Source organism: Brassica rapa, unplaced genomic scaffold (genome assembly GCF_000309985.2).
Source record: "Brassica rapa cultivar Chiifu-401-42 unplaced genomic scaffold, CAAS_Brap_v3.01 Scaffold0169, whole genome shotgun sequence".
Classification (NCBI taxonomy): Eukaryota; Viridiplantae; Streptophyta; class Magnoliopsida; order Brassicales; family Brassicaceae; genus Brassica; species Brassica rapa.
The window spans coordinates 43,096-57,333 of NW_022610113.1; the positions used below are offsets into that span (position 1 = coordinate 43,096).

The 14,238-nt window shown below is 42.7% G+C and overlaps 1 protein-coding gene across 1 annotated transcript; it reads right to left on the reverse strand.

Moving 5' to 3' along the window:
- Window positions 1-47: 47 nt before the first annotated feature.
- Window positions 48-2,149, reverse strand: LOC117129814. Its single transcript, XM_033283051.1, has 2 exons — window positions 1,493-2,149; window positions 48-1,411 (listed from the first exon to the last, which is right to left on the reverse strand). The coding sequence occupies exons 1-2, from the start codon at window positions 2,099-2,101 to the stop codon at window positions 365-367; spliced, it is 1,656 nt and encodes a 551-aa protein (XP_033138942.1). The 5' UTR covers window positions 2,102-2,149; the 3' UTR covers window positions 48-364.
- Window positions 2,150-14,238: the final 12,089 nt, after the last annotated feature.

Genomic DNA, 14,238 nt, shown 5'->3' on the forward strand with positions numbered 1-14,238 from the left:
GAAGTTGAAAAAAATGTCGATTGATTGATTTTTTTCATGCCAAAACGTGGCTACATATGTTAAAAGAATAAAACTGAAAACCCTAAATTTAAACCAAGATGGTTTAATCTCCTAATCCAATTCGAAATTGGTTAATTTTAAATACTAATCTACCCAAATCTGGTTTACTCTAATTCCTAATTGTCTTTGGTTTAAATTAAATGAAAGCCCAATAAACTAAACCCATTACATTGCAATTAAATCAAACCAACAAGCTGGTTCTTCTTTGGTTTATGATGGGCCACGACTTGAACTTGATTTGGAGTGTCTCCTAATGAACTTTAGATCCTCCACGTCCTGTTAGGCCAGCTAGAAAGCAAGTGGATCAAGATTCTGGCTGAAACTCTTTTTTGGACCGAAAAAGCCTTATTTCGCCTAGATCCAAATGTAGCCCAATCCAGAAACTTTCTGACATGTTTTCCTTGTTCTCCATACATATTTGGACGAGGTGAATGGTCTCCATAGCTCCTGTTAAGCTCAGTTGGTTGAATCCTCTTTGTTCAAGCTGTTTCAAGGCAGTACCAACAGTTCTTCTCTTCTCTCTATCCAGAACCTCATAGATCATGCCAATAAGAGTATGATACTGTCCATTAAACTGCACCATGATCAGTGGTATAGCTGACCCATACATTGGCTTCAATCCATTGATTCCAATCCTGATCAGGATCACACCATCCCCTCCTCCTTTAAAAGGATTTGTCCTCAAATCCAAGCTCTGTAGGATGATAGAACCTTGATAATTTAACTCCAAAGTTCCTGACCTGGCCATGAGATATATCATCACCTCTCTAGTCCCTCCAGGAAGAAACACAAAGCTCTGCAGTCCTTCTTCATGTCTCAGCAACATCTTGGAACTTTCCTCACTGCATGTGGCTTCTAAGGCAGATGATTTCTCCACTTTGTTGAGTTTGCAGTTGAATGCTTCTCTCCAGGATGATCCTACCCACGTCCTTCTCATGAGCATGAGACAATGTACTCTCAGTTTAACATCCTTCTGGTCAGGTGGTCGTGTGGTTTGGTCCCCATACTCATCCTCCAGTTCTGGCTTTTCTTTAACCACCACCAGTTCCTGTTTATCTCTTCTCAGCTTGTTCTGGTCAGTTATGAACCTGATAAAGGACGTGTTACCTCCTGACTCTCCTTCATTATCTCTGCAAATAGTTTTTATCATACCATTCTCTCTCCCTTTAAAAAGATTTGACCACAAATCTTGTTTTTCAAGAGTGAAAGAACCTTGGAAATTGAGCTTGTATGCTGTTGCTTTCTGATCCAAAATTTGTTTATTTCTTCTAACCACACACAAGCTTCCTCCTGGTTCAAAAACAACTTGTTGCAGGCCCTTAACAACTCTCAGATGTTCCACTAAGCTGAGCTGAAGACATACCAAAGGTCTGATTAGTAACTCACAAGCTAAAGACTTAAAGTTATCACCTTGCTCAACAGTAGGAAGAACCAATTCAAGAGCTTTAGATGACCCTCCAGGAACTTTTTCTTCTTGTTTTATTTGATCAGGCACGTGGCCACACTCAGCTTCTGCAACTTCTGCCTCCTCCTCTAGTTTTAAACAAAGAGTTGTTGGTTCTGGTTCAGTTTTATGACTCTCCTCAATCTGTTTTATTGGAGAAGCTAATATAGAAGCTTGCAGCTTTTCCTCCTCTTGTTTCAATGATAGAACAGGAACCACAGATCTTCTCTCAGCCGGTTTTAATGGCAATTCAGACCAATAGGCAGGCTGATCTAAAGTAGTAAGCTTTGTTGCTGCTTCTGGTTTTAGTTTTGGAAGTTTCCACTGCGAGACAAACCTCTTCTTCATCAAGGTCTTCATCTCCACCCATGAAATAATTTGTGGTTTTTTTTCAAATCTCCTAGTCTGAGAAACCCTCTGCCACCATGAGAATGCACTTCCACAGAGTCCATTGACTGCTAGACATACCTTTTTCTTTTCAGTGTAGTATAGGAGTCCAAAGAGAAACTCCATCTTCTTTTCCCAATCAAGGTATGCCTCTGTATCAATCTTCCCATAGAAGAATGGAATTGTAAGCTCTTCTTCATATCCAGACATAGAATACAGTTTGTTAACTGATAGATTTCGTGCTCCCTTGTTAAAGCTTCAAACCCTAACCCTCAAGAGGCTCTGATACCACTTGGTGCAGCCCTGGAATGGCTGTCTCTCCCTGGATCACTTGAAGGGGCGTGGGTGGATGAAAGGTGATGGATATGGTCTTCTCCTTAGAACTATGGGATGCTATAAAGATGTTTTTTTCTGCTCCACAGACACAGGATCACCCTGCTTAGTGTCTAGGATGGATCACGGAGATAATCCTTGCAAACAGAGAATCAAAGACTCGATCTGTATCAAGGTTTGTGGATTGATGTGGGACACAAGAGAGATGGCTCGCCTCCTGATACTCCAAGGCTTCTGATCTGGATATGACACACCAAATCAGAGAACCCAAGCTGGATATTACACACCAGCTGAATTGAGAGAAAACTCAAAACAAAGAAGTTGAAAAAAATGTCGATTGATTGATCTCCATGCCAAAACGTGGCTACATATGTTAAAAGAATAAAACTGAAAACCCTAAATTTAAGCCAAGATGGTTTAATCTCCTAATCCAATTCGAAATTGGTTAATTTTAAATACTAATCTACCCAAATCTGGTTTACTCTAATTCCTAATTGTCTTTGGTTTAAATTAAATGAAAGCCCAATAAACTAAACCCATTACATTACAATTAAATCAAACCAACAAGCTGGTTCTTCTTTGGTTTATGATGGGCCACGACTTGAACTTGATTTGGAGTGTCTCCTAATGAACTTTAGATCCTCCACGTCCTGTTAGGCCAGCTAGAAAGCAAGTGGATCAAGATTCTGGCTGAAACTCTTTTTCTGGACCGAAAAAGCCTTATTTCGCCTAGATCCAAATGTAGCCCAATCCAGAAACTTTCTGACATGTTTTCCTTGTTCTCCATACATATTTGGACGAGGTGAATGGTCTCCATAGCTCCTGTTAAGCTCAGTTGGTTGAATCCTCTTTGTTCAAGCTGTTTCAAGGCAGTACCAACAGTTCTTCTCTTCTCTCTATCCAGAACCTCATAGATCATGCCAATAAGAGTATGATACTGTCCATTAAACTGCACCATGATCAGTGGTATAGCTGACCCATACATTGGCTTCAATCCATTGATTCCAATCCTGATCAGGATCACACCATCCCCTCCTCCTTTAAAAGGATTTGTCCTCAAATCCAAGCTCTGTAGGATGATAGAACCTTGATAATTTAACTCCAAAGTTCCTGACCTGGCCATGAGATATATCATCACCTCTCTAGTCCCTCCAGGAAGAAACACAAAGCTCTGCAGTCCTTCTTCATGTCTCAGCAACATCTTGGAACTTTCCTCACTGCATGTGGCTTCTAAGGCAGATGATTTCTCCACTTTGTTGAGTTTGCAGTTGAATGCTTCTCTCCAGGATGATCCTACCCACGTCCTTCTCATGAGCATGAGACAATGTACTCTCAGTTTAACATCCTTCTGGTCAGGTGGTCGTGTGGTTTGGTCCCCATACTCATCCTCCAGTTCTGGCTTTTCTTTAACCACCACCAGTTCCTGTTTATCTCTTCTCAGCTTGTTCTGGTCAGTTATGAACCTGATAAAGGACGTGTTACCTCCTGACTCTCCTTCATTATCTCTGCAAATAGTTTTTATCATACCAGGCTTCTACAAGGATCATCAACCGGACCAAGATAGTGGCGTGTCTAGGCAAGAGGCTGTTCAGAGCAGTCTTGGCGAGTGAAGAAGAACGCTCTCCATCAATGCGGCTTCAATGAGAGGTGATTGAGGAGAAGCTGATGAATCCATTCTGCCTTTCCAAGAAGTTGGTGATGCCATGAAGATGGTGCATTGACCGAGTTAGGAAACTCACAAAAACACAAGGGAAGTTCCCTTAGACTTTTAAAACCTTTTTATTCATCTTATTCATTGCTTGTGCTTGAAAAGATACGTAAAATGATTATGATTGAATTGTGAGATTGTGTGCATCAAGTGTGATGCAGGATATTCATTTTCTTGTTTTTGATAGGTACTGATGCACCTTTGGGATAATGTATCAGGTACCATTGCTTGAGCCTCACTAAAGGTGTTCCTGGTCATTTCTAGCTTCTCTAAGGTGGCTGTGAAGTCTGTTGAGAGGGGGAGATTCAAACCAGTTCTATGAAGAGGGAAAGCCGTGTGTGAAGTGTTGATCAACCTCACTGGTGTTTTGAAGATGATCTGGTCGTGTCCTAGCTTCTCTAAGATGGCTGAGAAGTCAGTTGAGAGGGGGAGACTTCAAACCGGTTCCATGAAGAGGTGAAGCTGAAGTGTGCGCAAAGCTGTGAAGAGTTGCTGCACCTATTAGGCCGTGATCCAGAGCTTCTTGTGTCCAGCCACACTGGTTCTAAGGCACAAGAGCTCACTGGCCAATCCCTAGGCTTTGGAGAGCTCTACTCTTTTTCCCTTGCAAGGTTTTGTCCCAATGGGTTTTCCTTATAAGGTTTTTAATGAGGGAGACTCTTCAGAGTTCCAAGCTTGGCTTAGGATCTCCTAAAGTCAAGCTTGAGGGGGAGTGTTGAACTGAAGAGAAGATGGAGCTTGTACAATGATAGGGCAAGCTCTAGAAGATGTCTAGAAGAGTTCAATCAAGCTTCAGAAGTGTTCTGAAGAAGTTATCTTGTGAAGATAAGTCTAGGAAAGACTTAGACTGATCATGTCAGCGCTTTGAAGGAGTTAGAGAGAAGATGGAAGTGTGGTGCAAAGATAGGGCCAAGTCCAGGAGGGACTTAGAAGAGTATTTGGGCGAGTGTGCAAACTTAGGGACTGGCTGTACGGATTTGGTACGGACGTTGTACGGACCGTACGGATCCGTACGGACCGAGACATCCCAAAAGTTCACCAGTCAACCATTTGAGCACATTTGAAGTTGGTGCAAAAATAGGGCACTGGTGAAACTCTTAAGAGAAGAAGACAAAGGAGAGGCTGGCGAGTGACAGGCTGGAAAGGAGAGTCTCTTGCTGTAAAGTAAAAGCAAAAGGAGACCATGTATCTAGCAAAAGAAGTGGGCAGATTCATGGGAGCCTTTAGCTAGCCAATAAGGAGCCAGCCTTCCCTTGACCAGATTCAAATGGACCAATTATCCATCAGGAACAGCACAGCCACGACCAAGACCATCTCTCCATCTCATCCATTCATTTAAATTCAAGTTATAACAGCCCTTAGATTTAGGTTTATGATTGCAAGTTGTAAAGAGCATATATAAGCTCATAAGTGATGTTTTGTAACTCTTAAGTGAGTAAGGGGGTTTCCCTTCTCCTTCTCTAATCTGAAACACTTTCTTAGTCTCTCTAGTCTCTCATCCTGAATCTCTATACACGTTCTCAGTCTTGTTACTAATCTCTTAAACACTTAGACACACAAACACTCATCAAACTTCCTTTCTCTCAAATCGCTTCCAAGCTCTCTCTCTTTACCCATTTGGGTTTCATACACACATACAACCTGAGTACTCTTAAATCTCATATCTTTGAAGTTCCAAGCTCAAGGTCGACTCTTTGTGACTTGGTGATACTTTGAGGGTTCATTTGAGGACTCAAGAGTGAAGGTGTGTTCTGGAGAGCTGCGTGAGTTCTCAGTACAAGATCTAGTCATTTGTTCATGTTGAACTGAAGAGAAGATGGAGCTTGTACAATGATAGGGCAAGCTCTAGAAGATGTCTAGAAGAGTTCAATCAAGCTTCAGAAGTGTTCTGAAGAAGTTATCTTGTGAAGATAAGTCTAGGAAAGACTTAGACTGATCATGTGAGGGCTTTGAAGGAGTTAGAGAGAAGATGGAAGTGTGGTGCAAAGATAGGGCCAAGTCCAGGAGGGACTTAGAAGAGTATTTGGGCGAGTGTGCAAACTTAGGGACTGGCTGTACGGATTTGGTATGGACGTTGTACGGACCGTACGGATCCGTACGGACCGAGACATCCCGAAAGTTCACCAGTCAACCATTTGAGCACATTTGAAGTTGGTGCAAAAATAGGGCACTGGTGAAACTCTTAAGAGAAGAAGATAAAGGAGAGGCTGGCGAGTGACAGGCTGGAAAGGAGAGTCTCTTGCTGTAAAGTAAAAGCAAAAGGAGACCATGTATCTAGCAAAAGAAGTGGGCAGATTCATGGGAGCCTTTAGCTAGCCAATAAGGAGCCAGCCTTCCCTTGACCAGATTCAAATGGACCAATTATCCATCAGGAACAGCACAGCCACGACCAAGACCATCTCTCCATCTCATCCATTCATTTAAATTCAAGTTATAACAGCCCTTAGATTTAGGTTTATGATTGCAAGTTGTAAAGAGCATATATAAGCTCATAAGTGATGTTTTGTAACTCTTAAGTGAGTAAGGGGGTTTCCCTTCTCCTTCTCTAATCTGAAACACTTTCTTAGTCTCTCTAGTCTCTCATCCTGAATCTCTATACACGTTCTCAGTCTTGTTACTAATCTCTTAAACACTTAGACACACAAACACTCATCAAACTTCCTTTCTCTCAAATCGCTTCCAAGCTCTCTCTCTTTACCCATTTGGGTTTCATACACACATACAACCTGAGTACTCTTAAATCTCATATCTTTGAAGTTCCAAGCTCAAGGTCGACTCTTTGTGACTTGGTGATACTTTGAGGGTTCATTTGAGGACTCAAGAGTGAAGGTGTGTTCTGGAGAGCTGCGTGAGTTCTCAGTACAAGATCTAGTCATTTGTTCATGTTGAACTGAAGAGAAGATGGAGCTTGTACAATGATAGGGCAAGCTCTAGAAGATGTCTAGAAGAGTTCAATCAAGCTTCAGAAGTGTTCTGAAGAAGTTATCTTGTGAAGATAAGTCTAGGAAAGACTTAGACTGATCATGTGAGGGCTTTGAAGGAGTTAGAGAGAAGATGGAAGTGTGGTGCAAAGATAGGGCCAAGTCCAGGAGGGACTTAGAAGAGTATTTGGGCGAGTGTGCAAACTTAGGGACTGGCTGTACGGATTTGGTATGGACGTTGTACGGACCGTACGGATCCGTACGGACCGAGACATCCCGAAAGTTCACCAGTCAACCATTTGAGCACATTTGAAGTTGGTGCAAAAATAGGGCACTGGTGAAACTCTTAAGAGAAGAAGATAAAGGAGAGGCTGGCGAGTGACAGGCTGGAAAGGAGAGTCTCTTGCTGTAAAGTAAAAGCAAAAGGAGACCATGTATCTAGCAAAAGAAGTGGGCAGATTCATGGGAGCCTTTAGCTAGCCAATAAGGAGCCAGCCTTCCCTTGACCAGATTCAAATGGACCAATTATCCATCAGGAACAGCACAGCCACGACCAAGACCATCTCTCCATCTCATCCATTCATTTAAATTCAAGTTATAACAGCCCTTAGATTTATTTTTATGATTGCAAGTTGTAAAGAGCATATATAAGCTCATAAGTGATGTTTTGTAACTCTTAAGTGAGTAAGGGGGTTTCCCTTCTCCTTCTCTAATCTGAAACACTTTCTTAGTCTCTCTAGTCTCTCATCCTGAATCTCTATACACGTTCTCAGTCTTGTTACTAATCTCTTAAACACTTAGACACACAAACACTCATCAAACTTCCTTTCTCTCAAATCGCTTCCAAGCTCTCTCTCTTTACCCATTTGGGTTTCATACACACATACAACCTGAGTACTCTTAAATCTCATATGGTATCAGAGCCAGGTTCATTAGAACTTGGTTCTATGAGATTAAGAGATCCTTAGAGTAATCAGAATAAGGAGAGTGTTTAAGAAGTGATTAAGAGAAGTTTGTGAAAGATTAAGTGATTAGATAGAGCCGTTTAGAGTCTAAGAGATAATCATAGTGTCTAAGAGATTAGAGAGGCTCGAACTGAATGATCTTATTAATGAGTGAGGTTACATATTTATATGGAAAGCATAAGGGTTTACAAGAGGCGAAATGGGCACTATTGAAGCATGTAGAGTCAAGGTTGCTTTCCGGATGATTGGATGATAAGGCTCACACGCTTTGCCTCTTTACAGCCTGTTCCAGCCTGGCACGCTCTTCCCTTATCCACTCAACGGTCTGATCCCTTCTCCTTAAGCTCCCAAGGTAACATTTCCTTGTTACCGTTTCACTTGGTCGAGTTGGGTAAGTTTTGATCGCGGCCATTGGTACGGACGGTACGGCCATGTACGGCCTTGTACGGCCGTCCGTACCATTCACACCAAAACCCCCTAAGCTTCTCCATCTCTTCTCCTCTTCAACTCCTCTTCTCTCCATACCAATATAATCAACTCAACTCAACACTCCCCCTCAAGCTTAGCTTTGTTTAAGCCTAAGCTTGGAAAGCTACAAGATCTTCCTCATTAAAAACCTCACCAAAGAAAACCCAATGGGATAAAACTTTGATGAGGGAAAAAGAGTAAAGACCTTGCAGCTAAGGGGATTAGCTCCTTCTCTTCCCAAGATCTATGAGTCCCAATCTGATGTGAATGGACTCCATAGTCTTTTGCCTTGCAGCCTTGGTGAACACATCCGCTAGCTGATCTTAACTCCTTGTATAGCATGGCAAGATCACCCCTAGCACAATCATCTGTCTCACCTTGTGGCAATCAACTTCAATGTGCTTGGTCCTCTCATGAAACACCGAGTTGGATGCAATGTGGATGGCAGCTTGATTGTCACAATGCATTGTCATTGGAGTTGCTTGATCAATCTCCAAGTGCTTCAAGATGCCTTTGATCCATACCAACTCATTGGTAAGCTTCAGCATGGCTCTATACTCGGCTTCTGCACTTGAACATGACACTACCTTCTGCTTCTTGCTCTTCCAAGTCACCAAGTTGCCTCCAATGAATGTGCAATAGCCTGTGGTTGATCTCCTGTCTGCTCTATCACCAGCCCAATCCGCATCACAGTATCCCACCACTTCAGTGCTTCCATTGCAGCCCATCCATACTCCTTGATCAGGTGAGCCGTTGAGATACATCAAGATCCTCTCCACCATGCGCCAATGATGTTCCTTAGGTACTTGCATGTGTTGACTCACCTGATTCACAGCAAAACAAATGTCAGGTCTAGTTATAGTAAGATAAATCAATTTGCCAACTAGTTTTCTATAGAGTTTAGGATCCTGATAAGGTTTGCTGTCTTCAATCTCCCCCTCTCGTGGGACTTTGTAGCCATCCTCCATAGGCATCCTTGCTGTCTTGCCACCATAAGCACCTGCACCTTTCAAAAGATCAAGTGTATACTTCCTTTGAGACATGAACAAACCTTCCTTGGATCTACATATCTCAATTCCAAGGAAGTATTTCATTTCTCCCAAGTCTTTAATCTCAAACATGGATTTAAGAAACTCCTTGGTTGCTATGATACCTTCCTTATCACTCCCTGTGATAATGATATCATCAACATACACAAGGAGAGCAATCATACCTGAGGGAGTAGTGAGTGTGAAGAGGGTGTGATCTAGTTCAGACTTCTTGAAGCCTCGGCCATTCAGAGTAGTGCTCAACTTGTTGTACCAAGCTCTTGGTGATTGCTTCAGCCCATAGATAGCTTTCTTCAGTCTTAACACATTCCCTCTCTTCACTAAGTGTTCAAGGCCTGGAGGTGGATGCATATACACTTCATCCTCAAGTTCACCTTGTAGAAATGCATTCTTCACATCCATTTGCCATAACCCCCATCCAAGATTCACAGCCAAGCTTAGTACAATTCGGATTGTGTGTAGTTTAGCTACTGGTGCAAAGGTTTCTATGTAATCTTCTCCATAAGTTTGAGTGAAACCTCTTGCAACTAGCCTTGACTTCTTCCTCTCAATCTTTCCATCCGCTTTGTACTTGATTGTGAATATCCATCTACTGGTCACAGCCTTCTTCCCTTTTGGTAACTCACTTTCATACCATGTATCATTCTTGATCATAGCTCCTGCCTCAGCTCCAACTGATTCCTTCTATTCTGTATCCATGATTGCTTCTTCATAGCTTCTTGGGATGTAGTTCTCATCTAAGTTAACCATGAAGGCACAATGTTCTTCTGGATACTGAGCAAAGGAGCACACGGCTTGAGAAGGATGCTCCACAGCTTGGGCATTGTAGTACACTCTCGTGTTTACCCAGCTAGAAGGATCCTTCCTTATCCTTGTACTCCTTCTTAGTGGCTGCACAACCGGTTCTTCTTCCTGTTGTTCTTCTACCACTTCATCTTGAGAAGGTGTTGTTTGCCTCACACCATGATCATGACCATGACCATCAGAGCCTATGCTCTCTTCTCCTTCATTCTCTACTCCTCCTTCATCCTGGTTAGTCTCTTGCATAGGTTCCTCATGCTCTTCTCCTCCCTCATGATCAAGGTGGGATGGTGAACCCACTTCAGGAGGTGTAGTTGCGTGATTCCTTGGATCCTGGGATGTACTGATTCCAAGACCTTCAAGGATGATCCGCAAGGTGGTTGCCTTGTCTGATGTTAAGTCCTTCAGGTCTTCTTGGTTCTTTTCTTCATAGTATCCTCTATCTTCCAAGAACTTCACATCTCTAGATACAAGTACTCTCCTTGCTATAGGATCATAGCATTTGTATCCTTTTGTGTAGCTGAGTATCCTATGAACACAGCCTTGGTACTTCTTGCTTCTAGCTTGTTGATCATCTCTCCTGGTTTGAGTACAAAGCATAGGCATCCAAAGACTCGCAAGTAATCAAGTGCTGGTTTGTACCTGTTCAGAACTTCAAATGGAGCCTTCTCATTCAGAACCTTGGTTGGAGTTCTGTTGATCAAGTAACAAGCAGTGGCAACCGCATCACTCCAAAATCTTTTTGGGACATTACTCTGAAACATAAGTGACCTTGCCACTTCCATGAGATGCCTATTCTTCCTCTCAGCCACTCCATTTTGCTGTGGAGTATACGGACAGCTTGTTTGATGTAGGATCCCATGCTGTGATAGGTGTTGCTTGAATGCATGACTTGTGTACTCTCCTCCATTATCTGATCTCAAAATTTTAATCCTGGCATGATAATGGTTAGTTACATAAGTTTGAAAGTTCCTAAATGCATCAAGTACCCTATCTTTGGTCTGAATTAAGGTTAACCAGGTGTATTTGGATTTTTCGTCAATGAATGTGACAAAGTACTTATAACTATCTCTAGATAAGCAAGGAGCAGTCCACACATCTGAATGAATTAGATCAAAGCAATTATCATAAACAGTAGTAGACTTTTGAAACACAGTTCTACAATGCTTGCCTAAAATACAAGCTTCACAATCTTTGTTCTCAAACACAACACCTGGTACCATTAAGTTCAAAGCTTTAACATGAGGGTGTCCTACTCTAGCATGCCACAATGCATTTTTATTCAATAAAGAAGCAGAAGTAAATGAACAACTATAATCAGGAACAGAAGTGAGCTCTTCAAGCATATAGAGGTCTCCCTTAGTCACTCCTTTCCCAATCAATCTGCTGCTCTCAATATCCTGAAACTTCACATCATTAGGACTAAAGATAACATTGCATTGTAAATCATTAGTACATTTCTTCACAGATAATAGGTTTGATGTGAATTCAGGCATGTAAAAGGCTCTAGATTCTTTGTTAAACAACTTAAGCTTTCCTATTCCTCTAATAGGTATCTTATCCCCATTTGCTATCATCACATGCCCATGCGTAGGTTCTATATCTTTAATCAAGTTCTCATCACTTATCATATGATGTGATGCACCAGAATCAACAATCAATGGTTTACCTACTTGTTTAGCATTAAGACATAGATTACTAAGCAATGGATGCATCCTATCAGTTCTAGCAATGTGAGCAGTTCTATACTCATGCCTAGCTTCTAACCGTTCTACTAGTTCTCTAATCAAGTGATCATCCTTGTATGCAATCATAGAGGCTCCAAAGGAATAACCATAAGTGTTACCGTTTTCCTTTAGCATTTTGAAGAGAGCATCAAGGTCTGATCTCTTGATGTAGTCATCATTGCTGCGTGAGCTTGAGGCGCCTGTGTAAGCCACCAGAGACTTCCCATTCCCATCATTGCCTCCAAGCCCATCCGCTTCACTCGCCTTGCTGGTACCAGCTCCATTTGAACCTTCAGTCACATTTGCCCTTCCCTCACGCTCCTTCATGAACTTGGCCGGCTTGAGGTGTGGGTGTAGTATCCAGCATTGGCTCTTCTTATGACCATGCTTCTTGCAATGATCACAGTTGCCATTGAACTTCCTGTCCTCATACTTCCCGTGAGATGCCTTGTTTGCTTGTGGAGCCTCGGTTGAGTCCTCATGAGCTGCTTGATTGGCAAGAGAGAGCTCCCCCTTTCCTCCAAACAACCCCATAGATCCCTGCTCCCTTTGGATTTGCGCACATACCTCCTCAAGGTCCGGAAGCTTATCTGACCTTAGCATGTGCTGGATGAGGTGAGTGTAGGCCGGGTTCAGTGTGAGAAGCAACCCAAAGACCTTGTCTTGCTCGCGCCTCTCATTCAACTGATCTGGATCAGTTGTGCTCGGCCTCAGCATCTCCAGCTCTGACCATAAGGACCTGAACCTCCCCAAATGCTTAGTGAACTCCATGTCCTCTTGTGCAAGACGGTTGATCGCTAGCTTTACTTCAAACACACGGCTGAGGTTGGAAATGTTCCCATATACCTTCTTCAGCGTGTCCCGCAGCTCCTTGGCTGATTCACAGTAGCTGTAGGCATCCAAGATAGCTGGGTCCAAGGATGCGTGTAGAACCGTCATCACCAGCATGTCTTCTTGTTGCCATTTCTCCACAGCCGCTTCATTGGAGACCTCTTCTTGATCTCCTCCCTGAGTAATGAGTTTCGGAGCCTCCCCTGTTGTGATGTGCCCCCACAAACCCTTACTTCCCACCGCAGTCTTCACCATCCGAGACCACACAAGGTAGTTGCTACCTTTGAAAGTAACCGCTACCTTCATCCTCATGTTCATCCCATGTTCCATCTTTGCTTGACTTGAAAACTTGAATCTTGAATCTCGTACACACCAACCTTGAGTCTAGAATCACGCAAACACACAGAACGTAGCACAGCTTCAACTAGAACGTATCACGGCTTCAACACCTTCAAGGCTACTCGCGTGTAGCTTCAAAGCCGTTTAGCTTGTAACTCTCTAAAGATCAAACCCCAAATTCAAATGAACCTGGCTCTGATACCATATGAGATTAAGAGATCCTTAGAGTAATCAGAATAAGGAGAGTGTTTAAGAAGTGATTAAGAGAAGTTTGTGAAAGATTAAGTGATTAGATAGAGCCGTTTAGAGTCTAAGAGATAATCATAGTGTCTAAGAGATTAGAGAGGCTCGAACTGAATGATCTTATTAATGAGTGAGGTTACATATTTATATGGAAAGCATAAGGGTTTACAAGAGGCGAAATGGGCACTATTGAAGCATGTAGAGTCAAGGTTGCTTTCCGGATGATTGGATGATAAGGCTCACACGCTTTGCCTCTTTACAGCCTGTTCCAGCCTGGCACGCTCTTCCCTTATCCACTCAATGGTCTGATCCCTTCTCCTTAAGCTCCCAAGGTAACATTTCCTTGTTACCGTTTCACTTGGTCGAGTTGGGTAAGTTTTGATCGCGCCATTGGTACGGACGGTACGGCCATGTACGGCCTTGTACGGCCGCCGTACCAGTCACACCACCAAAACCCCCTAAGCTTCTCTCTCTTCTCCTCTTCAACTCCTCTTCTCTCCATACCAATATAATCAACTCAACTCAACAGGTTCCAGCTTCTGCTAAGCTCAAAGCTCACTCCCATGCCATTTCCAAACCAAGAAGAAGCTTCATGGTCATTTGGCTGTTCAACCTCTTCAAGAAGAAGGTGTGCTCATCAATGGCGTCCAGAAGCTGTTTCTTGGTCGTTTCTCCACTCTTCCATGTCGTCCTGAAGAAAGAAGGCCATTGGAAGCATGTCCAAGCCATTCCCATTCACTGTCCAAGAAGAAAGGTGAAAGCTTTCAACTTGTACCTGGTATGGCGACTCAAAAATGAAGAGAGGAGGTGTCTTAGGCATGGTGGGTTCAAGAGAAAGGTCCATGAAAGAAGGAGATGTAGGAGTTGACACCAACAGCTCGGATCTTCCCATGTACTAAGGAGTTTCAAGGAACTAACACTAGTTCCTTGGCTGTAAGGAAATCTCTTTCTCTTGTATAAAG

Excerpts from the sequence above, each read along its gene's own strand:
- LOC117129814 (XM_033283051.1), bottom strand. The coding sequence starts at position 2,101 with ATGTCTGGATATGAAGAAGAGCTTACAATTCCATTCTTCTATGGGAAG. Across the intron at positions 1,412-1,492 it reads CATCTAAAGCTCTTGAATTG|CTCAGCTTAGTGGAACATCT; the intron begins GTTCTTCCTACT and ends GTATGTCTTCAG.